The sequence below is a fragment of the Python bivittatus genome, unplaced genomic scaffold, assembly GCF_059951505.1.
Source record: "Python bivittatus isolate LINGU-HERP-01145 unplaced genomic scaffold, Pbiv_v1 ctg000020_np1212, whole genome shotgun sequence".
Taxonomy (NCBI): Eukaryota; Metazoa; Chordata; class Lepidosauria; order Squamata; family Pythonidae; genus Python; species Python bivittatus.
In genome coordinates, this window is record NW_028277030.1 from 59,131,362 (window position 1) to 59,158,638 (window position 27,277).

A 27,277-nucleotide genomic window follows, 5' to 3' on the forward strand; every position below is an offset into this window, starting at 1 on the left:
GAGACGTTTGAGCGGGAGGGGAGGCGGTCTATTTAAAAACGGCCCTGGGAAGGGCGCTCTAGTAAATAGGTAGTTTTCTATGGTTGGTGCAGGCTATCGAGTTCCGAGGAGGGAGCCTAAGAGGAAAGTCGCCTGTTTCTGGGTGCGGCGGCGAGGCCCGTGAAGCTTCAGAAGTGTTTGCTCCCTCTGCGAGGAGACGAGGGTCGTCACCTGTTGAATTTCTGCTTGAACTTCCTCCTTTGGGTTTTGGGGGGGCTGGCCTAATCGTTTGGAGGGGGCCGTCTATATGGCCTTAGCCAGAGGGGAAGGTAATTATGTATTGGCCTTCTTTACGTGCTTCTGGGCAGTTTTGAATGGGAAAAGCTCTCCTATTCCGCTTTTCTGATTTTCCTCTCCCGCAGAAATGGCCGGTCAGTAGGTCCTCCTACTAAGCTCACAGACCTCCACTTGGGGCGTCCTGCAAGGAAGGAGACGGAATAGTACATTAAATGGGGGTGATGAAAGTAAAAAGTGTTTTAACATAAATATTAGAAACAAATATTCTAACTTTTACTTTGAAATCTGGAATAAGCAGCAGACTGATTTTTTGTTGTTTTAGGTGAGCTGTGCCCTAGATCCTCTATAATGGAGGTGAGTAATGCAACTTTAACAATCCTTAAGTACTCAGTTTTAAAGTGATTTCTTAAGAAGAGTAAATGCCTGAGCCTTTTTATAGTAAAGAGAAACAATTTTAAATGGCTTTACAGTATTGCAGATGCTGCTTTTATGATGAATTTGTCAATCAGATTAATTCTACTGTTTAAAAAAATCATTGAAAATCTTAAGTAATCCTTCTACATTGAAGTAAGAACACTATCAGTTATATGATTCAAGTGACAAAAGGTAAAAGGCTAAAAAAGGGTTGAGCACAGTATTAATGTTTTAGTATGGTTTGAGGCATTTTTTAAAATTAGAATTCTAAGATCTGCCAAGTGAAACCTGATGGAAAAAGCCCTTATAATAAGAATTGTTGAACCCCGGAAATTATTTTGACTAGTCAAATGCAATGTCTTTAGAGATCATTCCACATAAAATCTGTTTCTGATTACTGTATCTGAAATGTGCTTCATTTCAGTCATATAGTAAAATATACCAGGGGAGTTATATTTATGTTGTAATTATCAAACAATTAGGCATTATGAATCCCTGATCATCTACATTCAGAATCTATGCATATACAGTATTCATAGATATTCCATTTTGTTTTCCTTTATTTTGTTTGCAGTTGACTTTATTGGTTTTAGAGGAAGGGAACAGATTTCCTGACACCATGCCAAAGTAATTTTGTGGTTCCATTATTATAAGAAAATTGTATTTAGTAAGATCACTGGGTGTTTTATCCTACATATTTTATTAGATATAAGTCTCATTGAGTTTCTTCTAAAGTAGCTTACATAAACTTGCAACCTAAAATGTTTTTTTTAGTATGGTAGGAACAAATATATCTGAAATAAATTTAAGTCTGTGTAAACTAATTATTCTTAGGGCCCCTGATCTATCTTTTCTCCATCAATAGAATTATAGGTCTGTTGCTAGTCTAAATCAGATAGTGTGATCTGATTATAAGTGGCTTGCATGCAACCAATTTTCACTACTTTTGTGACCCCAGAGCTCCCCAGGACCATTTTTATTTAGTCCATTTTTTCATGTTTGGGCAAATTTTAAGGGATAACTTTGGTGCCTTAAGCTTTGCAGGGGTTTTAAAACACTATTTCATCCCTTAAGTGTGGAAAAAACCTAAGAATTTGGGATATTTTTTGAAATGTGACCTTTGGTGTGTGGTTAAAGCTCTATGTAACTCTCAAACTGATGGAAATTTTATGTATCTCTGATCTAAATTTTTAAGGGAAAATGGCTGAATGTGGAATTATAACTGCTACTGTATGTATCTTTCTGCAGTCTGTGGATACTGAATCAAAACATAGCTATATAGGAAGTTTTCTTCAGCCTCCAGATAAAATAAAATCTGCTTTTGCTGATCTCAGGCCAAAGAAAGTCAACAGCTGCCCACCAAACAACCAAGGTAAAGTACAAAGCAATATAGTATGACATACTATTAATGTGAAGCATAGACAACTTGTGTTCTTGGCCCATGCTTAATGTATTTGAGAACATGGTATTGATTGAGAAGTAGGCTTAACCTTACTGAGATGTAAGGAGAATAATTTAAAAAACCTGTTGTCTTGAGTTGCAGTTTTATTCTCCTGATTATACTTTTTAGAGCCAACAAGTCTTCTAAGTACACATAAATTTGTGTGTGTGATGGAAGAGGATTGCTATATAAATCAAGCTACAAAGTAGAAGCTTCCTAAAGATAAATATATGGATAATTTCAGTTTTTTTCAGGGATCATACACTAGGAAAATGTTCCAATAGCCTACCTTAGATGTCAGAACAAGTAGTTGCATTGTTTAAAAGTGAAAGCATGGATTAAGATTTCAAGCCATGTTGGTGTCCTTATACTGAGTGGATACATTTGATGAGAACACACAGGATCAACCCCCGGATTCTGAGATTCCTTCCCAAAACTTCCAAGGCATTTCCATACTTGATTTCCTTCTATTAGCATATATTCAGACAGACTGTACGTTTTTAATGAGGGTCATGGTTAAGGAAAAATAAGGCTCTTAGAGGCTGTGCTCTTCAGATAACTAGATGTTAGGCACTCTGACTGAAGTTGAGCTTTAGGCACCAGCTGGGTTTGCTGTTGGGGACCTGGCCTCCCTGCTGCCCACTATCATCCATTCCTGAGTTGCTGGGCTGACAGTAAATACCCTGAGGCTCTGGGTCTTGGAGATTTCAATTTACTGCCTCTCAACATTGGGACAACCATGAACCTGTCCTGATGACTGATGGCCCAACCCATACCAGAGTCTCCATGTTAGATCTGGTTTTTGTCTTGGGGCAATTGTGACATGTTCTGGTAGTGGAGGTCTTTAACATCAGTCCTTTGGCATGGATATATCACTCTTTGATTGCCTTCTAGGTCACTGGTGTCTCTCTCTCACACACATATGTAGGGAGACAGGCCTATTTGATCAGCCTTTCCCAGGCAGCTGATGGACCCAGTGGAATTCCAGAGGGAGTTTGAGGTTTACCCTGGGATCTGATAGAGCCTGGAATTAGGGGGTGGCTGAGGCCTTGGACTATATTGTCCCTATGTGGCCTCTCCTTTTGCACAGATCCTGGAGTACCTATTTGTTCATTGAGATGCTTTGAGAGATTAAGTGCCTAAAATGCTATTGGAGGAAGACAAAGAGCAAGTCAGATCAAACATGGATAAGAGCCTGTACTCAGGATTACCTCATGGTTATAAATGCAGTGAAGTGTCAATATTTTTCTGCCCTTACTGCACAACCAACGGTCATCCAACATCCCTGTTCAGGGTAACCTGGTCCCTGCTGGGGAGGGACAGGCCACAGAATCATCCATAGGGCTGTTGTGAGGAATATTCTAACTCTCTGGCAGATAAAGTTGGTCAGATCTGTAACTGGGCAGGTCTGAGTGATATGCCTGGGGCTCTGTCTTGTAGGGTAATCTAGGATTTTGAGTCAGTGACTCTTGAGGAAGTGAACAGGATTCTACAAACTATTAACTCAGCCACATCCAGGTCCACATAAGGCAGCCATGAAGTGACCTATAACTGGGTCCATGCTGTGGTGTTGGCTTCTTTGAGAGAGAGAGAGAGAGAGAGAGTGGTACCTCCCCTCTTCAAGAAGCTTGAAGCTTGGATCCGACAATTCTAGACAATTACTGTCCTGCCTCCAACTTTCCCTTACGGAAGGTTGTTGAAAAGGTGGTTCAGACTGCAATTCAGAGAACGCTGGAGGAAACAGATTATTTAGGCCCGTTTCAATAAGGCTTCAGTCTGGGATATAGTATAGAGACAACATTGATTGCACTAGTTGATGACCTTTGGCAGAGCCAGTATGATGGTGGCGCATCCATCCTTGATCTCTCCACATTTTTCAATATAGTCAGTTAATGTATCCTTCTGTACCAGCTGCAAATTTTGGGAAGTGGGGGTACCATTTTATGATGGTTCTCTTCCATCCTTTGTGGCTGGTTCCAACTGGTGTTGACAAGGGGGTAGAGGTTGTTCCCTTGGCCCCTCCTTTCTGGGGTGCCACAGGGTTTGACAGACTGTCCCCAGCTGTTTGAATCTACATGAAACCACTGGGTGGGGTCAACTACTCATTTGGGGTTTGGTATCATCAATAGGCTTATCTGTCGATCCTGAGCCAGCCAAGTGATACCATCAAGGTCCTATACCAGTACCTGGAAACAGTGCAGGTGTGGATGGGGAGAAACTGACTCTGAATTAATCATACCAGGACTGAGTGACCATGGATATCAAGGCCCTTCAGTTCCAGTGATTTTCCATTTTTAATCTTGGATGGGGTTCCATTTCCTCAGTCAAGATTGGTGTGCGATCTGGGGGTCGTCTTGGACTCACAGCTCTTGCTTTCAGAGACCCTTCAGACAGTTACTCATGCCCTAGTCACCTCATGCCTCAGTATGCCCATGTGCTGCCATTGCTTCATGAGCTGCACTGGCTGTCAGTATCCTTGGAAGTGCAGTTAAAGCCTTTCATCGGATAGGGACAGATTACTTGATGAACTGCTTATTTTCCATGATTTCTGTCCATCCAGTAATAGCTGGCAGGGTTGATGCAGTCTGCGTCCCCTTGATTAAACAGTGACCCAAGAAACATGCCTTCTCTGTGGTGGCACCTGCCTTCTGGAATGAGATCCCTAAAGATTTGTATAGCTCCCATCCTGATGGCATTCTGGAAGGTCTTGAAAATGTAGCTGTTCTCCCAGGCCTTGAGGTAGGGTGGATGGGATTCCTCTTTCTAGATGTGTTCCTGTATATATAGTGTGCTGTTGAGACAGATGCTGATCTTGTATATTTTATATTGTATTTTCTGTATTGTTGCTTTGTTTTAAATTGTGAGCTGCCCAGAGTTGACTGGGAAGTAGGCGGTGCCTAAATCTAATTAATTAAAGATCTTTGTTATGTTTATGAAATTCAAAATGTGAGAATTGTTTCAAAAATCTTCTGGACTATTAAAATGCATAGTAGTTTCTTTTCTTTCATAATTAGTGATTTTATGTGTGTGTCAGATCACATCTAAGATATTGAATGTAGTTCATTTAGTCTGCTAACCACACCATGTTAACCCTCTAGCACAGAGTTGGACTATTGGTTCTTGGTGCTGTCTGAGCTTGGTTGTTTCCTTGTACCAGATAAACAATCAGGGAGGAAGCAATACCCTAATCAAGAAACTATCAAGGAGGAAGCCACACCCCCACCCAAGACTGGCAGGGCAAGCTATATATATAAGCAGCTAGCAAACCCCACTCTCGCTTGCACTGATGATGTTACCTAGCCTGGTAACAAAACATCTGCAAGAAAACACTAAGAACCCAACAATTTTAGCATCCGCTTAGATACTGGAAGTATAATATCACACTGTTACAGTGTGGTATGTAATAATACATACTGCTTCTTTTTCTTTTAATTATTAAAACTAAAAAAGTAATTAAGTATTAGTTGACTTGTTTATCAGCTCTAGTGGCAGCCCTAAAAACTCTTCAAGAAAAGATCCATCGTCTTGAGGTAGAGAGGACACAGGCTGAAGATGATCTGAACTGCTTGTCCAGAGAAGCTGCACAATATAGAAAGGCTTTGCAGCATGAATCAAATGAAAAGAACGTAATTCACCAGGAGCTGATGGAGGAAAAGAAAGGTAAGTTCCCATTAGTATTGGTAGCAGTTTTTCCAGACTACATCTGTTCTACCTTAATCTGAAAGACCAGTCATATTATTGATTTATGTTCTCCTTTGCACTCCTTTGTGTTCTCCTTTGCACTCTATCTTAATATGTAAATAGGGTTATAGCATGGTTAAAGATACCTTATTCATTGTTTAATTAAGTTTACACATTCTTCCTGTTTGGGATGCCATGGTGAGTGCACATCTCTAATCTGTCTCCTGATTAAAAGGCTTTCAAGCTTCTGTATTATTGGACTGGGTGGATAAGGACTTTCATCATTCGGTAAATAAAACTTTTCATTACATATTTTGTTTTTAATAAGCTATTAGAATGGCAACTAGACCTAAGTGTTCAACAGCTGGCTCATTTTCAGCTACACCACTATCTCCCGAGCCAGGCCAGATGGTGGAAGAGGATTCTTCTGTTACTTTGCTAAAAGAGATCCTGGCTCAGGTACAATTCTTGAAGCTGATCCAACAATGCAAGAAAAGAATGGTTCACTATGAGGATCATTATGGCTACGAAACTATAACTCAAGCCAATCATAACATTTTGGACAAACGAAATACTTACCTGGAGTCACAATTATGTAAGAAAAACCTACATGTGATTGGTATTGAAAACCTTCCAATCAATAAAACCTGGCCAAATTTATGGAAGATTTTTTTCAGAAAGCTCCCTTCTTTGGGAACAGACTTTCCAGTTGAGATTAACCATGTGAATAAAAGTCCTTTAATGAGAAGGAAGACTGGAACTAGTTCCAATATTATTATTGTGCAATTCCTCCATGCTACCACAAGATATGAGATTTTATGGATATTTCACCAGGAATTAGTAAAGTCTCCTTTGAAGTGGGGGTCTAGTCAAAGCAAGATATCAGTTTATCGTGATTTTACTAAAGAGGTTTCAGAAAAGATAAAGATGTTTACAAAAGCTTGAAGTCTTGCCAGATCAATACAACTTCAATATTTCATGCATTTTCTAGCTACATTCTGCATTAATCATCAAGATCAGAATCACAAATTTGATAATCCTTTGAATGCAGAGGCATTTATCCTATCTTTAAAATCTGCAGATGGACAAACTTGATTGTGTGTCATTCAATGGAATCTGCCGCGGGAGAAGTCGGAGTTTGCCTACAATAAAAGCCTCCGTTAAAAGTCTATATGGCAGTATTTTTTTTTTTTTCTGTACTCCTATTTTTGGTTATTTCAAGATAGAGGGTCTGGGCATACCGCCAATTCTGTCGCTTATTTTTAACACACAGTACTTCTTTTTTTCTTCAATTAGTAATGTTTGAAACTGTTTTGTAATTTTCAGTGTAAGAAGAGAGAGGAAATCACTGTGCCGTCCCCTTTGGGAAGTCGTCAACTTCTGTGATTTTTTTTTCTTTCTTCCTTTACATATTTTTTTCTTTTTAAGATTCTTTTAAACCTTTTTATAATGTCACTTGTTTTTTTAATTTTTATGCACATAATCACATTTTTCTTTTTTCTGTTAAGTATAGATTCTACAGGTGAAACTCGAAAAATTAGAATATCGTGCAAATGTTCATTTATGTCAGTATGGCAACTCAAAAGGTGAAACCAATATATGAGATAGACACATTACATGCAAAGCGAGATATGTCAAGCCTTACTTTGGTATAATTGTGATGATTATGGCGTACAGCTTATGAAAACCCCAAATTCACAATCTCAGAAAATTAGAATATTACATGACATCAATAACACAAGGATTGGAAATAGAACAATATCGGACCTCTGCAAAGTATAAGCATGCATATGTACTCGGTACTTGGTTTGGGCCCCTTTTGCAGCAATGACTGCCGCAATGCGGCGTGGCATGGATGCTATCAGCCTGTGGCACTGCTGAGGTGTTATGGAAGACCAGGATGCTTCAATAGCGGCCTTCAGCTCCGCTGCATTGTTTGGTCTCATGTCCCTCATCTTTCTCTTGGCAATGCCCCATAGATTCTCTATGGGGTTCAGGTCAGGCGAGTTTGCTGGCCAATCAAGCACAGTAATCCCATGGTCATTGAACCAGGTTTTGGTACTTTTGGCAGTGTGGGCAGGTGCCAAGTCCTGCTGGAAAATGAAGTCAGCATCCCCATAAAGCTCGTCTGCGGAAGGAAGCATGAAGTGCTCCAAAATCTCCTGGTAGACGGCTGTGTTGACCCTGGACTTAATGAAGCACAATGGACCAACAACAGCAGATGACATGGCTCCCCAAATCAACAGAGACTGTGGAAACTTCACACTGGACTTCAAGCATCGTGCATTGTGTGCCTCTCCATTCTTCCTCCAGACTCTGGGTCCTTGGTTCCCAAATGAGATGCAAAAGTTGCTCTCATCAGAAAAGAGGACTTTGGACCACTGGGCAACAGACCAGTTCTTTTTTTCTGTAGCCCAGGTAAGACGCTTCTGACGTTGTTTGTTGTTCAGGAGCGGCTTGACAAGAGGAATACGACATTTGAAGCCCATGTCCAGGATCCGTCTGTGTGTGGTGGCTCTTGATGCACTAACTCCAGCCTCAGTCCACTCCTTGTGAAAGTCCCCAACACTTTTGAATGGCCTTTTCCTGACAATCCTCTCCAGGCTGCGGTCATCCCTGCTGCTTGTGCACCTTTTCTACCACACTTTTCCCTTCCACATAACCTTCTATTGATGTGCTTTGATACAGCACTTTGGGAACATCCAACTTCTTTTGCAATTACCTTTTGGGGCTTTCCCTCCTTATGGAGAGTGTCAATGATGGTTTTCTGCACAACTGTCAGGTCAGCAGTCTTTCCCATGCTTGTGATTCCTACTGAACCAGCCTGAGAGACCATTTAAAGGCTCAGGAACCCTTTGCAGGTGTTATGGATTCATTAGCTGATTAGAGTGGGACACTTTGAGCCTAGAATATTGAACCTTTTCACACTATTCTAATTTTCTGAGATTGTGAATTTGGGGTTTTCATAAGCTGTACGCCATAATCATCACAATTATACCAAAGTAAGGCTTGACATATCTCGCTTTGCATGTAATGTGTCTATCTCATATATTGGTTTCACCTTTTGAGTTGCCATACTGACATAAATGAACATTTGCATGATATTCTAATTTTTCGAGTTTCACCTGTATATACACGCAAAAGAATACAGTGGTACCTCTAGTTATGAACGCCCCTACTTACGAATTTTTCAAGATACAACCAGCTCCGGCCCCAAAAATTTACCTCGACTTGCGAACTCGCCTCGACTTACGAACCGGATCCGTGGCCATTTTCCGCCCGTTCCACGTGGTCCGTGGCCATTTTCTGCCCGTGCCACGTGGTCTGCGGCCGTTTTTCCGCCCCTGACGCGTGGTCCACGGACACCGGAACGGATTAACGGTAATTACATTGAACCTTATGGGAAAATTTGCCTCATGTTGCGACCAATTCGAGTTGCAACCAGAGTCACGGAACAGATTAAATTCATAACTTGAGGTTCCACTGTATTTGAATGTTAAACCGAGTCTTTATGAAGATTCTACATCTATGAGAAATACTAGAAAATATGTTAAATATTTTAATTATTCAAATATAGAAAAGTTTATTATTAGATATTTGTTAAATGGTACAGGTCATAAAATGAATTGGTATTGGGCGTATTGATAAGTGGGCCGAAATAAAATTTATGGATCAAGTAGTTTAAATGTAAAAAGATTACGAGAATCCAAGAAATGAAATGTAATCTTAGCATATTTAAAGTCATGAAGGGCAGATATTGCTTATTTACAAGAGACTCATCTAATGGAACAGGATAAATTTCTATTAATGAAAGCTTGGGTGGGACAGATTTGCTTCACAGATACTTCAATGAAAGTTAGAGGTTTGGCCCTTCTGGTTCAAAAAGGATTCCCAGTTGATGTACAACAAGTTATCGCTGATGTAAATGGGTGTTATTTAATTGTGTGTTCCAAAGTAGCAGAGACTGCAAAAGCTATGGCTAATGTTTATGGACCAAATTTAGATTCTCCTACTATGTTTTATGAATGTTTTCAACAATTGAATGAGTGTATTTATGATAAATTGATAATAGGAGATTTTAATGAAATGTTGGATCCTGAGCTTGATAGGAATATACCAGCACGGAAAAACAATCATTAGTGAGAGAAACAAGACTTATATGGAAGAATTAAATTTAGTAGACAGTTGGTGTTTGATGTACTGTATTTTTCCGACTATAAGACGATACTTTTTTCTAAAATCCTTACGCTAAAAATTGAAGGGCATCTTATTCAAGGAAGTCAGCCGAAAACTGCCCATACTTTGTCTCTGCAGACAGGCTTCCTCCAATCACGAGCCTGATGTAACTGACGTCAGCTGATGCTGAACAAACCAATTAGAGGAAGGCTGTTTGCAGAGACAAGCTCTTGGCAGTTTCACTCGTGCTTGAATGTAATCAGTTATGCAAAAGAGCATGGAAATAGAGCTGCAGAGAGACGGTTTGGACCTCCTCCCACCGAGTGTATCAGGTAAATGTTAACTAATTACTAAATAAAAATGTGTTCTGCACTATCTTTAAAATATTGATTTCTTAATTTTGGGTTGGAAAAGTGGGGGTCGTCTTGTACATGGGGGTGTCTTATTGACGGAAGAATACAGTATATTCTCTTTTAGTTGGATACATTTTATTCAAATGTGTATCAGAATTTTTTTAGGCTTGATTATTTCATAATATTGTTGACTTTATATCATCAAATTCAAGAACGTAACACTGATGTTTGTTATGTATCTGATCATAGTGCAGCAACCTTGAAATATGTGTTTCAGAAACCGGTTAAGGTATCAAGAAATTGGTATCTTAATGTTTCTCTATTGAATGATAACAAATGCAGGTAGAGACCTTACAATATTTTGATTTGAATTCAGAAGCATCACGTGCCCAAATTTTTGAATGGAAGGCATATAAAGCATAAATTTGAGGTAGAATTATTGCTTATGCATCACAAAAATAAAATTAAAAATAAAAGGAAATAATTTGAAAGATGAAAACATTTATGAGCACAGTTGGTTAGATATCCATCTACAGTTTTGTACAGAGAAATACAGAAAACGAAATATGAATTAACTATAATATCACAGCAGACAGAATTTATGCCAACATGTTTATGACAGAGATACTGGGAGAATGGTGAATGACCCAGTAAGATTTTGGCTAATTGTTTAAAGCAAAACAAAACAACAAAAAAAGATAGGGCAATATTCCAATCATTAGAGGTGAAAAAGATGAAATATATAAAACTTCAATGGATATTAATTGTCAATTTTTTAAAATTTTATTCAGAATTATATAATAAACCAGAGGATGTATCAAATGAAGATATAGAGGCTTTTTAAAATAAAATTAACCTACCACATTTAGATGATACACAAAAACAACTCTTATTTGTGCCACTATCTGAGCTAGAGATTAAACAAATAATTTTGCTTGCCACTTATGAGCAGATTGCCTATAGATGTAGACTTTGTATGGACAAGTATAATGAAATATGGGACTCATTCATACAAAATACAGTAGGTTAAAAAAAAACTTAATAGTCATAAATCTATTAAAAACATATCTTGTCAGGATCTGCGCAAGCTAGAAATCAAAGCATAATTAAAATGTAGAATAGTGATGCATAGTTGACAAGGTTAAATGTTAGAATGGTTAACTGGAGGCCCGCTTGCTTGTTCCTGCCATAAAAGTCAGGAGAGAAGAGGGAGGAAAATATCCAAGCCAGGTGCAACCATTATCTTGGCTAGAGGCACCAACAAGGTCAAGCAGTCGTGAGACCAGGAGAAAGGCGTGAAGAATTCAAGCGGGAAAAGAGAGTGGGGGGGGGGAAAGGGGGTTAAAAGGAAAGCTTTTGGCTGGGAAAAGTTAGACTCAACAATCTATAGACACTGTATGCTACTCTCAATAAAGAAATCTTTGATGGAATTAATTCGAGTCCAGAGGATTTACTGAACTTGGGAAATGAGTGTGCAGACTCTGACATATCTACTTGAATAACATTTGTATTAGATAAGGATCTATAGCATTGAAATTGTTATAATATGTTGAAATTTTTTTCTTCTTGTATTTTTTCACTTTTTTCTAAAACCACTTTTATGTATTTTTTTCTTTTTGTAATCAAAAATTTAAAACAAAAAAGTTTATACATTATTTTAAGAAATTGTAGAAAGATTGTAACAATTATATATACTATCTCCCTCCCTCCCTCCCCCCCTCTATATATACACATACATACATACATACATACATACATACATACAGTATATATATAATTTGATTTTTCAATTCCTAATGAAAGAGAGCGCTACAATTAAATGTGTGCAGGCTTCAAGCAATTGCTTTTTTGTGGGGAATGAATAAGCCTTGGTAAGTTCATAAAGTTCTGAAGTGGCCAGGGTGTTAATTTTTTTTTCTCTATTGCAAATACTATAATACAACTAGGAGCAAAAATGGGATAGATGGTGTAACTGCATATTAGGTTCTAGCCACAGTGAAATCAAGAAACTACCTGTAACCAAAACAAGCAAATAGTTGTATCATTTTTAATCAGTGTTTTATGTAATGTGCTGCAAAGTATACTATAAAGCTGAAATTTGAAATAAAACTTTTTATTTGCCTCCCCTCTTTTTCCCCTTCTCTTAGATGTGAGTGCACAATTAAGGGCAGCACGATCACGCTGCTCTTTGCTGGAAAAGCAGCTTGATTACATGAGAAAAATGGTTCTCAAAGCAGAGTTGGAAAAAAACCTGGTTCTGGAGCAGCAGGTACACAAATTTAATAATTCATTCTTAACTTTTATTTCTCCATTTGGTGTTTTGTGTTAGTTTCTTGATGTGGATTTCTTCTGTAATCTTGCATGTTCAAATCAGTAGCACATGAATCATGCATTTACTGTTGCATGTAGTTCTTGCAGATTCTTGAGCTTTCACTAAAAAACCACCTGCTGATTAAACTGAACTCATGAGAAATTCACAGATGACAAATATTAACTCTTCTCCCCTGAACAGATGGATAGCTGGAAATAAAAATGAAAATGCTCACCTAGGCTTTCTACCCAGATTTTTTAATATTACACTTTTCAGCTTTATTAAGTTAATGTGTAAGCTTTTTGAACATGTTTTAGCTGAAAAGCAGAATAAAATATTTTAAATAAGTTTTAAAATGTAAATATTCTTTTCTGTGGGATTTGTTGCTTAATTTTTAACTATACATGTCAAAAATGACTCTGATGCTGAAGAAATGCATGTATACCTTGCCTATAGATAAATGAGGTTTGAATGTGTGCTTGCTGAAAGAAACCAGTTACAAGTAGTCCTCAACGTATAACCACAGTTGGGACCAGAGCTGCCTTTGTTAAGCAATGCAGTTGTTAAGTAAGTCATGCCCAATTTTATGACCTTTTTTCCTGCGGTCACACAGCTGTTAAGCAAATCCAGCTTCCTCCGCTGACTTTGCTTGTCAGAAGCCCCTTGGGAAGGTCGCAAATGGCAATCATGTGACCCTGCAACGCTGCAACTGCCATAAATACATACTGATTGCCGAGCACCTGAATTTTGATCATGTGACCGCAGGGACACTACAATGGTCGTAAATGCGAGGACCAGTTGTAAGTCACTTTTTTCAGCACTTTCGTAATTTTGAATGGTTGGGAAACAAATGGTCGTAAGTCAAGGACTACCTGTAATGTATTGAAAGTTGGCATTTTGAATTGTGATCCAGAGATAAATGGCTACAAGTAGATGCTATTTATCAGTAATAATAGGTATGAGCTGTTAGCAATGGATCTAGATTGTATATAAGAGAGAGATTCCCATTTATATATGTTCCTGCCCCTGTTGTGAATTGTTGTTGGGATATGCATTTCATTTACCTACTATACCCCTGTAACACAAGTCACATATATGTCCATTCTTTGTCAACTTGTCATTCAACACCCAGTCATACACAGAAATCTTTCCATGGGCAACATTTATATGTACAAACAGTGCCACATATCTAAGCTTCCTCTCACATACCTACTGTGCTTGCTATATCACCCCTATATCTGCCATTGTTTGTGGGATTGTTGATTCATCTTAAAGTATAAGTTGTTTAAATATGGTTTGGTACCAGTTGCATATTTTGCGCATATTTTACAGACACATCTTCAGAAAGAAGATGACCAAAATCAGATGGAGCTATGTGCAAAACTTGAAAAACTTGAAGTTCTAGAAAAACAATGTTGGAGACTTATTAGCACTCAGAAAACTGCAGAAGTAAGAAAATATTACAGCATTGTTCATACAGTCTCAGAGCATGCCTTTGGTTCTCTGTACCTAATGAGGGAATTTTCGAAGTGGCCATAAGAGGATGATAATGCCCTTCTTGAATGTTGCGATCCCTCCCAGCCTCTTCTCTATCAACTGCAATTTGGCTTGGGAAAATTAACAGAAAGTTTTTTCTCTGTTTGATCGCAGTATGGAACCTTGGGCATCATCCACTTTAGTTTTAATTCACCCTTCTGGGGACCCTAAAGGCTATAAATGGTGAACTGCATACAGCCTACAAGCTCTCCATCCAATCTTTTGTGATTTTTTTTCAGGAAAAGATGAAACAGTTAGAACAGAAGCTTCAGGAAGAACAGCATCAGCGCAAGCTAATACAAGATAAAGCTGCACAGGTAGGGAAAATCAGTAGTGATATTGCTGTAGTGCATAAAAACAAAAGGACCTGTGGACAACAAACTGTTAATCAGCTTTTGCTGAAGAATGTTGTCATATTTGGAAACTCAGCTCCTTCAAAATGCTTTCTCTGGGCTGCTATCAGTAGGGAGATAACAGCTATTCTCATGACAAGGCCTTGTGCTAGTTTATCTGCCAGGATTTTATGTTAATTTAACTGTCAGCAATATTGCATGTTTAAGAATATTTTATAATATGGCTTTCATGTTATTTCTGCAGTTGGAGGTGTTAGCTTGAACGCTATTGTCAAAAATACATTCCTGTTTTTAAATTCAGCATCCGTATAAGTCTCATGTCATTTCCCCAATAAGATAACTGGACTTGAATCTCAGCTAATTAAAGTTACTTGCTACAAAATTTGTCAAAATGTAAGGGACATTGTTAGGATTCTCAGGAAGCTTTTCAAAATATACTCTAAGAGTGAGTTGGGCTAATATAGGTCACCATTCAGTTTTATGGTTCAAAAAATGCAGCCCATCAGATTTCTTAGCAGGCAATGATTGCAAAAAAAACAAAAAAAGTGGGGGGGGGGTTCCTGTCAAACATTATTATTTGGTTTGATACTGTGATGGAAATAATAGTTTTATCCCAAACAGATATTGTTAATAAGCTTAGGCATGAAATAGCTGGCAAGAGTTCTGGGCTAATATAGTGTAAAAGTGTAGTTTTTAACTTATTTGGCAGTAAGCTATTCTTCATTACTGTAAGTTGTACTGCTTCTATGATGGATCATGCAAAGTAAATTTTTAAAGGTATTTTTCCAGGGAGCTGTTATATCACATTATGAAATTCCTGTCTGTATCTTATATATGTTTTTCATCTTATCTGTACATTTAGATATTTATCTGACTGTTAGCTGTTAATAATTTTTATTATAGCTCCAGACAGGTCTTGAAATGAATAGAATACTCTTGTCCTCACTTTCACCTGAAAAAGATGTGAAGAAGAAAAGCAGGAAGAAGAAAGTCATCAAGGTAACATATTAGTTTTCAGTCATATTATTAATAATACTATGTTATTATTAATATAGTTAGGCAAGTGACAACGTTCCATTTATTTTCCACAATGCAGGTTTCCTAAGAGTGCCTCTCAAGATGAATGTTTAATCTCAGCAAAGAAATGTAAAATGCGTCAAATGATTTCTGTGTTTAATAGATCCTAGTCTGTTGTAGTTTTCAAATGAATTCGCCTGAATTCGCCATTTCCTTATATAAGGCTAGTATCTCTCAGATTAGATAACTGCTAGTATTCCAGTTATTTAGAATTGGAGGTTCATGATAAGACATTCAGAATGCTCCTACAGGCAGTATTAAAAAACTGGTCAAGTTAAAGAAGTCCCAGTAATTTCAGTGTGTCTGAATTAGTTGCAGAGTTCCATTTCTATCTGGATGCTATGCAATACAGTAAACAATAATAAAAAATACAGGTATCAGTGTTTAGTACAGAAAATAATGAATTCACTTATTCAGATCTTAAAATAGTACAACTGAAGAAAAAGGGGGGATTATCCTCTAAAAATATTTTATGTTAATTAGTTATTTGAAATTCAAATAACTTTTGAATACGCTTAATAGTTAAATTTCATTAACTTCACAATCACCTAAACTTTCAGAAACTACTGTTCCATATATGCTTCCATCAAAGCATGTCTGGCCCACAGAGACTCCACTGCAACCCCCCATGTTCCTAGGCCAGAGCCTGCTTGCAGCATCAGCCCTGGCTTCCCTGCACATCCTGGTTCATAAGTGGCTGAAACCTAGTTCACTGAAGCATGAAACTGATAAACCAAGTAGCAAGATGAGTACTAAAATTCAGACAATGAACAGCAATAAACAAATTTCAAATGTAGTTCTTGGGTCCATATGAGCTGAATTAAATGGAACTGTTAAAAGTACAAAGAAGAAATAGGATAATAAGTACCTAAAATGAGATTTCATTAGGCTGAAAGTCCCTCACCCCTAGTCATTTAACACTCAAAGATTTTATGAAGAGCATTCTTGATTGGAAAGTTTCTTTTAAGAGTTGTATTACTATGGCATGGAATACATAAAATAATTTTTCCAATAATTTTATTAAAGATTATTTAAACTACATAAATACAAAGATAAACTATATAATACAAAGATACATTAAAGAAAAAAATGTAAAGTGCAGAAAAAAAGGGGGGGGAGAAAAAGATAGAAAAAGAACCCCCTCTTCATGTCCAGCAAGTATAATCTACACTAACAACTTATCACTATCTCTTAAACTAATACCAAACACTTCTTCGTTCCATATCTCACCCCATTCTCTATAAATCTTTCTGTAAACCCTTGTCTCTCCGTATTAATCAGCAAAAATCCAGTAAGGGTTATTAGAAATAACATAAGTATTACAAACTATATCTATTACACCCAATTTGAATTTTTCCTTTTATATTTATATCTCCATATCTATTTAAACAGATCCCCCTATTTCTTCTCTTCAAATAGTTAAAGTACATTCCCAGTCCAAAAAACAAACATTACCAAAAATAACCATCATCATCCAGTCCCAATCAAAAGACCATTAAACATTATCAGAAATAGCAACACATTATTTTAGCCTTGATATAACCAATGTTGTATTCTTCTTTTTCCCAATGATCTTTAAATTGCTCCAATAAAGTTCTAATATCTGCTTTCTCATACTCTCTTTGTCTCTTCTTTCAAAGTTCTTATCTTTGTCAGGCCCATTTTGTAATTCCAGTGTGGCAAGTCCAGCAAATCCCTTTTGTAAATCCAATATAAGAAAATAATCCACATCACTCTTCTGATTTATTATTTGTATATCTTTTTTAATTTTTAAATCATCATCCAATTTCATTTGTAAGTCCATTATTTCCATCTCTTTCTTGTAGGCTGTAATTTTTAAATCCACCTGTAAGTCAATTTCAGTTTTATTCAGTGGGGCTTATTCAGCTTCAATAACACCTTCTAATTAAACTTTTTAACGGATTGAAAGAAACTCACACAGTTATTTCAATAAAACTTGTGGGTCTGAATGTTCTCAATCTTTAAAAAAAAAAAAAAGCCAAAGAAAAAAAATTAAATCCAAAGTGATTAAGAAATGAGCCTTGCTCAAACTTAATGTCCATATAGATGATATTAGCAGCTATAAGCATGATGAAATCCCATAACTCTCAGCCAATCGCAATGTGACCACAAAAAACACAGCTCCTGCTATCTGCTCACAAAAAACCCCCAGCTGTACGGAGTATGTATTGGTGACCTTCCAATCTCTTCTTGCTCCGAAGAGATTTTCATAACCTGAATCCTGCATTCAGACACCATTTTCAACTGTAATGTGTTCTTCTGTACTAGAGGAACACCAGTTCAACATAATGGCTCATTGGAGGGGTGGAATACATAAAATAATTCAAGTGGTAGATAAATACCTAATTTTGGATTTTTGTAGATTAAAAGGCCTTTATAAACACGAAGCAGATGGAAAGGCATACACAAAAGCGCCTATAATCATTATTTTATTTGCCAATTAATGCAAACTCCTTTACTCTTAAGTTCAAAAAAATATTTTCCAAGTGTTTTTATAGTTGTCCATAATTGCAGAAAGTTTGAGCAACAAGCCTCACTAATTTTATAAAATTTAAAAGGAACATTTTTTTCTGGTCTTTCAGTAAAGAAAACTGCAACATAAACTCTGCTTGCAAGAAATAAATCAAAACTATTAGGCTATTAGTTAAGCCTTCCAATTGGATTTCAATCTTTTTCTGGGCATTATCCCAAAACAGCATTTCCATTAGACATATTATGGTTTTTCTAATTTTCAAAATGATACATTTTATTTGAAATGCTTTTTGACCGTCTTTCTCTTAAATTAAAAAAAAAAAACTAGATTGAATCAAGTCTCAAATATATTTGAAAATGACCCACTGAAATAAATTGGATTTAGGCAGATTGGATTAGTCATTTTAAGCTATGATTAATTTTAAGTCCCATTTATTTTAGTAAATACATATGATTAAGTCTGAGCCTTAATCTGACTTCTTAAATTGCACCTAGTTTTCCATCTGTGCGTATGATTTCTTGTCTCCTTCCTTATGAAACACTCTTCATCCATTACTCTGAGATTTGGGGAAACATTCAAGAAGTGTTTGATAAGGGATGCAAGAAGGCTATAAAGAAAGGGAAGGACTGGCAAACAAGGAACAAAGAAGAGGATTAAAATATTTCCCTATAGCTAATACTTTGAATATTGATGTCATAAAACTTAAACATTCTAAAGAAAAAGCTATAATCTTTCATATTTTGTCAAGTCTCAAAACAAAAGTTTCAAGTCTTTCTCTTAAAAGTAGTAAGACATAGGTTTAATAAATATAGTTTTCATTAGTCTCCCTTCTTTAATTAAGTTTAGGGCCTCACTTCTTTCTTTCTAATGAATAATAAATCCAGGTTTTAATTTTCAGAATAATTCTGGTATGAGGAGAACATATGGCTCGCAACCATGCCTACAGGGTGGAATGCTGCCTTTTGTTGCTGGGAAGGTAAGCATTGTGTCCTTGTAAATGAGAATTTGGTTAAATTATTATTTGTTTAACAAAATTTTATACTTTTGGTATTTCTCCCACAAGTCTGCCAGCTCAAGTCACTCTGTTGTTGCAAATGTACAAAGTGTCCTGCATATGATGAAATACCGTAGCCCATGTATGACTTCACAGTGTCCAGAAGGAACTGAAAAGAGGACTTCAAGATGGACTGGTGTTTGCAAACCAATGATTTGTTCCACGTCTTCCTCTGCTACTGAAACTCTTTCTGATCTTCTTTTGGGTATGCAAGATGAGTTGGGACAAATGAGTTTGTAAGTATTTGTGTACAATTTTCCAAACAATCTCTCTGGTATCAATGGGCACTTTAACAAGTAATGCAACAAATACTTTTTGATCTCCTGTCACCTATCAGATAATGGGGCAACATAAAAAGCAAGTAATACTTCTCCCTCTCTCCCATCCCACACACAGACACATGTGGTAAATGGCAAATTGCTTTGTAAAAGCAGGTAGTGATATGGTACATGGGTTGATCCTAATCAAATATTAAAAAAAAAAAAACAGATGCTCTTAAATAGCTATTCTGATCACAGCCACAATGTTTGTAGGAGCAGGATTGAACTTCAGAGGCAAGTTATTGAAAGCAACAAGTCATCCTGAAGTTCTTAGCAGGATAACAGGCAGTTATGGGTTATTGAGATAACACGCAACAATGGGAGCTGGCAGTTACGGGCGCCTGTCATTTGGCACATGTGACACCTCTGCTTCATGAGCTGCATTGGTTGCCACTATGTTTCTGGGTTCAATTCAAGGTGCTTGTAGTTACCTTTAAAGCTCTTCACGGCTTGGGGCCAGGTTACTTGTGGGACCGTCTCTCCCCAGTTGTATCTACCCATTCTGTTAGATCTGGTAGGAGAAGCTTGCTCTGGGTCCTGTCTGTTAGGGAGTGTCATCTGGTAGGATGCAGGAACAGAGCCTTCTGTCATGCGCCTGCCCTCTGGAACATCATTCCCCTGAAGATCAGATTCGCTCTCATCATGGCTATATTAGTTGTTGTGGTTGGTTGATTTTTCTCGGCTGCTATATGTTATTTATGATTTACTTTACTAAGGTAAAATAACTAATGCATTATTTGTGATTTACCCTACTAGGAATTTATGTGACTTACAAGCTTCTTATTGTTATAAAACAATAAACTTGTAAGTCACATACATTCCTAGTCGGGTGTTCAAGTGCATGCATAAATAACATTTGTCTAGTTTCAACTGCAAATGTTCATCTCTTTAATTCTTCTGCTTTTCCTATAGCATCTGGAATTTCATGCAGTAACACTTATTAACTGTATTTATTTCTCATGCCCAAATAATCTGTACAAAACTTGAAATTTGGAACTACTTTGCTCAAGTAATATCCACATAAAGATTAGGGCATTTAAATTATGTTAAGAGACTACATATTTTCTGAGAAGCACTTTAGAATGTCAGTCTTGCTCTGCCCAAGGAAGGCATATGACACTGCAGAAAAGACTCTTAAATTCTGAAATAAAGCAATATCCTTTTTCATTATTTAGACTTCACTATTTTGTGAGACTTGATATACAAGTAATAAATAAACCTACAAGGATGAATAAACAAAATGTAGTCATAGAAAGAACCCTAAATTGTCTTTAAACATCTGATAGGAGTTTGTCTTCAACAGTGAACATCAAGAACTGTCAAAGCAGATAGAGGAAAGTCAAAACCAGGACATTAGGGAAGACCTAGAACGTGAATTGGATTGTCTTGTGAAGCAGATGGAAATTAAAGGAGAACAGATTACGAAACTGAAAAAGCACCAGGATCATGTAAGTGAACAATTCTGAAATCAAGAGATGTGATTAGTTAGAATGTGCCTTGTTAGAAAGCCAGTACTTAGCTACTGTGATGCTTGGAGAAAGAAAAGAAACTGAGAAAGAAATTATATGAAATTATGTTGATGAGACAGATATGAATGTATCCGGAGAGTAGTGATGAGTTGTGGAGAATATACTCTGGACTGCATACCTCCATAGCTAATCTCATATAGGACAGGGAGGACAAGATGGAGTCTCCAGATCTTTTCTTTATCCAAGGACAAAATATGTTTAGGTGGAGGAAATTAAGCAACTCTCCCACCACCCCTATCCTGTTGTTCACCAAATAGCCCCCCATAAATATGTTCCATTATAAAGGTGTCTGTGCACACATCTCATGTGTAATTCTAGTTCAGTGGTTGATGATAACTACAGATCAAGAAACATTTTAAAAAACCAAAATCTTCTAATGTTAATTTGGCAGATCTTGTCCCTCACAGAGCAAAATAGGTTTGGGCGTAAAATAGGACCAAATACTTCCAAGTGGAAGAATGTACTGGTTACTGGGTATATTTATTATTTGAAGAACTACATGTTTCCACTGCTCTGATATAATTCTTGTGTATTTAAAAATTATCAGTGCTTCAATCCATCCATTTTTAGTAAGCAAAAAGCTACATCATAGTATATTCTTATTTCCTGTCATGTTGTGTACTTAAGGTGTCTTCAGCTCATTAAAGCTATGATAATGAAGCACTGGAAGACGCTAAGAGTTGTGCCAATAGGCCAGATCAGTTTTTTGTTTCTTAAAATTAAAATGCAACTTAATACCACTTAATAATATGTTTAAAAGGATTTGTATCTGCTTTTTTAAGGACTAGATATCTGCTCAAAAATTGACATACATTGTTGCTTTGCTGAATAATATGCATTGTCACGCCATTGTGAAATGTTATTAAATCAATTGTTAGTATTACTTGGGTTCATTTCTTCAAATATAACCTTTAAAATCTTATTACCCATTTAATCCTTGCACTTAAAACCAACCATTATACCATATTCCAAAACTGTAACAAAAAACAATTGAGAATGCCTTTTCTTGCCTTCCTATATCATACCTAAATATATCTGAGCGGGCAGTAAAAATATATTGCCAGTCTTGGTATGAAAAAAGACTTGACAAGCTTTGCTAGGGCAAAGTGAGCAAGTCTTTGCATATCAGAATTACTGTGTGATTTTTCTTTTATTTAGGTTTATAAACTAAAACAAAGAGCTCAAAAACTGAAGAGAAAACCAACAAGTTCGGCATCAAGGCCTAATGAACTAAAAGGAAGCAAAGAGACTGCAATCCCTCCAAGTACCAGTTCCACAAATAAAACCACAAGTTCACTTCAGCTATTAAAAAGCGCTCAGAAGCTTCAATCAGTATTGAAGAAAGATGATATTGTGTGGGAATCATAGCTCTCAAAACTGATTTCATACATCACTTGAGATTTGATTTTATAAGTTTGGTTTGCCTTAGTAGTGTATCCATTAACTCTGAGAATAAGATGTGGGATAAGTAAGTTCCCTGTTTTCTGTACTGACATTTAAAAATACAACTGATTATTTTAATGAAGCATGCATGCTATTTTTAATTAAAGGACCTATCACTCTATGTAGTCAAATTATTATGTTCCTTTCAATACTTTCATGAGAGACTTTGAACAAAAAGTATTATTTTGCTTCTGGGTTGATTTAAAAAATATCTAGTGGTTTATTGTTTTATTTCTATAAAATATTTATATTTTCAGTAAACCCAGTAAACTTCCAAATCTGAAAAAAAGTCGTCACCATTCAGGTCTAGACTTAAACTGTATGCCTACTTATCTAAGCAGTATTCTTACATACCCATCATGCTATTCTTTGTGGGAATAAGAAATAGTCAAAGAGATTAAAACTATGAAATAAGAAAAGGAAACATAGCTCACTATCACTTTTTACGTCACCTTTTACAACCTTACAGTTTGTATAGGGGAAGAACAATGGCATTCTTCCAACTGTCAGATACATAGGCAGTCTCACACTACTTGCACAGCCATTCCATAAATAAACTGCATCTACATATCCATCCATCCATCGATCGATCGATCGATAGATAGATAGATAGATAGATAGATAGGATATATCCATGTCCTATATATCCATTTTCAACATTCTCACAGCATTTCTGACTTTCTTTTGATCAATATTTTTGGGGACTAATTTTTATAGTATTTGTTTGTTTTACTGTTTGGCTTATTATCTGTCCCACACAAATGTCTAATATTCCTTCTAGCATTCCTTCATTTCGGTTTCATCTCAGATCATTTCATCACTGTTTTAAAAATTCCATTCACTCTGCTGAAGGCTTCTTGAGTAGCCCATGTTACCCACTTCTAAAACATTGATATATTTCCATCAAAATCTCTGCATTTTCTTTGCCTCTTTTAATAGTTCCTTGCTCTCTTTGATTACCTTCTTTTCAATTAACTCTGTCTTTCTATACACTTTCTATATCTTTGTCTCATCCCCATTTTTGCAGTGATTTTTTATTGTGCAAAAAATGTGTTTTTTCTCATCCACAGCTTCTCATGCTATGCCACCAAGTATTATTTTTACATATTCCATTAGTATACTGTAATTCCATGTCTTTGTAATGTCCATTTCCCATTCATTCTGTTAGGAGATTTATCTTCTAATTTTTAAAATACAAGACATGTAATGTCTATTTCTGACATATTTTCACTTATTTCACTAATTTTCCCATGTCCCTTTTCCCCCCAAGATCCACTCCTGATAGTATTAAAAATTATCTGTTCCACATTCAGATTCTCTCCGTCTTTCATCTCATACAAATCAATTACAGATTTATATTCATTTGCTATGCTAGCTCAAAAAATTACACATTAAAATGCCAGCCTTGTAGAGTTCATAAAACAAAACAAAAAACATCTAGGTAGAGGTAGCTGGGATGTACCTGGTTGGTTAACAGGTTTCAGAATCAGATTTGGGATTGATACATATTTGCTTATAGATGTTCTATGCTTAATTCACTATCTGTTTGCTTTTAGGACATACAAAGTCTTAAATTTCCATCAGTCATATAGTGCTAGGTTAGACTGGGTCAGTGATCAACCCCACAAAGCAACTTGTGCTTCTCTCCTGTTTGTTCAAGATTGAAGTCTGATTTCATTTCTTTTTCAAATAATGTAGCCAAGTTCTTCAATGGAATTATACACTTCTTCAGACTGTTAGTAGCCCTCTTCTGTTTTTTAACAGTTTCTGAATCATGTGTAGAATAACAAAAGAAGACGACATTTCCCGTATAAGGAACAAGGCCATTAGAAAACACTCAAGAAGTATCTGTACTACTGACTTATTTTAGTATTTTAACGTATGGAGGTGTAATGTGTACTATTGCTGTTTTGGTCCACCAAAATTGGGTAAAATTCTTGGAGTACTGATGGCAGAATTTATTTAGCTTTGTTGATAAATTATATCTCCAAATTACCAAAGGATGAAGAAACTGAACTTTTGTACGCTCTGGGCTGCTTTGGCATTTAAATTCTCCCTAGGAGAGGTGGTGGTTATTATTAACATCATTATTTAAATGTATATGCCACCTGACTCCCAGCAACTCTGGGCATTTTACAAATGATTTAAAAGATAAAAACAAGCCAATAAAAAAAATAGTAGAGATGGCAGAATAACAAACCGGGTGGAAACAAAAGAAAACAAGGTTTTGGTTAGGTTAAAAGGAGGCTTCAGTCATCCTTGCCAAAAGCCTAAGCAAAGAGCTACAGTAGGTCCTTATGACTGTTCTGAACAACAGCAGAGGGGGGGGGCCATCCAGATTTTGGAGGTAAGCTCATTCTACAGGGCAAGCACTGCTACAAAGAGGGCACACTTCTGGGATCCTAAGAGATGGCATTGTTTAATTGAAGGAACCCAGAGCACACCAACCCTGCAGGATTGAATTGGCTGGGCAGATACTACGGGAGACAGGTGGCCCTGCAAGTAACCAGGCCCTATGCCGTGTAGGCTTTATAGGTAACGGCCAACATCTTGAATCACACCCAGAAGCAATTAGCAAGCAGTGCAGCTCATGAAGCAGAGGTGTTACATGAGCATACTGACACATGTCCATTGCCTTGTGTTAAATCTTCATCAAAATAAAGAGCCCTGGTACTACTGAGTATAAATACTAAAAAAAAAAAAAAAAGTTTATCTGGGACAGGAGAATGCAGAGGTTCACAGGGAATTCCTTGCTCTCTTCTCCCCTGTTTAGCACTCCAAGAATTAACCACATCACCTCTGAACACCCCAGAGAGGAGAAATTGGGTGCTTCAGCAGAATGACCTGGGAAAGGGAACCAGTTGAAGGTAACTCAGTTATCAAAGGCAACTTTTATTATTTTAATACTTGATAGCAAACAAGCTCTTAATAAGCAAATGTATGAAGATGCCATGATGTGGTTTTGTAGTCGTTTGAGTCAGTATTTCAAAAGGGCTTCATTTGTGACATTTAACTTCCAAACAGAACTGTCTATACAAATATTCTGGGCATCTGCAGCCTCACTCAGGCCTACTAATCTTTTGTTTGGCTTTACCTGTCTCTAGAACTCAGCAAAATATAGTTTCTCCCATTTGTGTGGAAGGGCCCCATTTATTTATTTATTTGGTCATTTTTGGGTTAAAATAGTTCAATGTGCCACCCGTTAGTCTGGAGCCCAGTAAATTATTTTTTCAGCCCTCAGCTTATGTGTAGAGATGTTGTTATGGTTACCACTAAGCCTACCCAAGCACTCTGATGAATGGCTCTACTGTATTGCATCTTTAGTTTTGATCACACTAGCTATAGAAACCTGTGGGAGATGTCATTTGCTGCTACTGTTTCTAATAACACAACTGACTTCTTTTTGCTCTGCTGGAGGCTGTTTATCTTCTGTGCTTGTGAAGTTGTGACCTTTCTATTGATTCCAGGTATCGTATGCTCTCAAGCTATGTGTTCTAAGACAGGGCAAACCTTTTTTTAAAAAAAAAAACCATAGCAAATTAGTTGTTTTATTTATCTCAGAAAGTGCATTTCCTTGTTAATTCATGCTAAAATGACTGCATATGAAAGACCTTCAAGAAGAAAAGTTCACTTTCTGTACTAGACCTCAGTGATATATAGAAGCAAGTCTATTATTGCTCTGCCAAGGAAACAACTACAGTAATCAAAACTAACAGACAACAATTTTGATCATAAGGAAGGTAAAGAGAAAAATGGTTTTCTGAAGGGGGTTAAATATACTGTATTTTTAGAATTACCATTTAAATGCCTCAAAAATTAAGATGATTGGAGAAGAAATTCTGACATATTTTCTCTTTTTTATTCTCTCCCTCCCTCCCTTCCTATCCCCTCCCCTCCCTCATCATAATGAAGATCATTTCAATTTCGTTTGTTTTTAAGTGGAATAGGCATGCTTCCTAGTATTAATCATGTCTATTTTGAAATCTTATATATGCTTTCATGGTATCATTCTTAATCTCATTACCTAAGTCAGCTAACTCAGTCATGCCTGTGGCTTTTTCAGGGGGAGAGGAAAACTGATCAGTGGTGATTTCTGAAATTGTGACCAGCAGCTTGAAAATCCTGTAAGCATCAATTTATATAGTAGACCTATTGTTTAAAGAAAAAGCTTACGTGTTTCATAGGAAAATAGGGGAAATTATTTTGTTAAGGTATTTCTATGTCTTGGCAGAGCAGTTACTCTGATTTAAGAAACATGCTTAAGATAAATGTTAAATCCCTCATAGTTTCAATTTATATATTAATTAGATGCAGTCCTTTTTGCAAAGAAATTGCACTGCATTTTCCCAGTTTGATATGTTGTTTGTGTAGCTTTGGGCAACATGTCAGGAAAAAAGGATGTGTGCAAAGTTTTCCAGAAGTCAGTAGAAAATTACCTGTACATGTGGGTTCAGCTGCAGACTATGAAATTGGAATCCACATAATTTATAGAGCTTATGCTACTGAAATCACATAGAGAGCCAGTTCCCATGTAAAAGCTGCAGTAGTTCAAATAAGTAAAGTATTGGGACTATGGAGTCATACTCGAAGAGTAGAAATGGACAATTCCATGTAATTTTCGAAATAAAGCCTTTGACACAAGTGACTATGCTGGTCTATGACCATAATAAAGATTTGATTTGATTTGGTTTGGTACAAGTGATTAGGTATGTTTGCTGTCTTGAGTAATGTATAAAAAAGGCAGGATAAAATAACATCAACAACAACAACAACAACAACAATAATAATAATAATAACAGTAATAATAACTGAAAGGAAG

The 27,277-nt window shown here is 36.7% G+C and overlaps 1 protein-coding gene across 6 annotated transcripts; it reads left to right on the plus strand.

The window, feature by feature from the left end:
- On the plus strand, positions 1-27,086 carry CEP57L1 (centrosomal protein 57 like 1). 6 transcript variants are annotated; one of them, XR_015795879.1, is made up of 14 exons: positions 1-308; positions 599-630; positions 1,939-2,062; positions 5,612-5,791; positions 12,489-12,610; positions 13,985-14,101; positions 14,428-14,505; positions 15,445-15,540; positions 19,011-19,088; positions 19,176-19,402; positions 20,790-20,934; positions 22,174-22,483; positions 25,232-25,325; positions 26,522-27,074. XR_015795879.1 is itself a non-coding variant. In XM_088139254.1 (13 exons), the coding sequence occupies exons 3-13, from the start codon at positions 625-627 to the stop codon at positions 22,381-22,383; spliced, it is 1,383 nt and encodes a 460-aa protein (XP_087995380.1). In that variant the 5' UTR covers positions 1-308; positions 402-503; positions 599-624; the 3' UTR covers positions 22,384-22,579. The 6 variants fall into 6 exon arrangements, 4 of the variants coding, with proteins under 4 accessions (XP_087995380.1, XP_025026172.1, XP_007434081.1 ...); XR_015795876.1 differs by having other exon boundaries at positions 25,232-27,086; XM_088139254.1 differs by lacking the exons at positions 25,232-25,325; positions 26,522-27,074 and adding an exon at positions 402-503 and having other exon boundaries at positions 22,174-22,579.
- The last annotated feature ends 191 nt before the right edge of the window (positions 27,087-27,277 follow it).

Excerpts from the sequence above, each read along its gene's own strand:
- CEP57L1 (XM_007434019.4), top strand. The coding sequence starts at position 287 with ATGGCCTTAGCCAGAGGGGAAG. Across the intron at positions 15,541-19,010 it reads GGAAGAAGAAAGTCATCAAG|AATAATTCTGGTATGAGGAG; the intron begins GTAACATATTAG and ends TTTAATTTTCAG. Across the intron at positions 19,403-20,789 it reads GAGTTGGGACAAATGAGTTT|TGAACATCAAGAACTGTCAA; the intron begins GTAAGTATTTGT and ends TGTCTTCAACAG.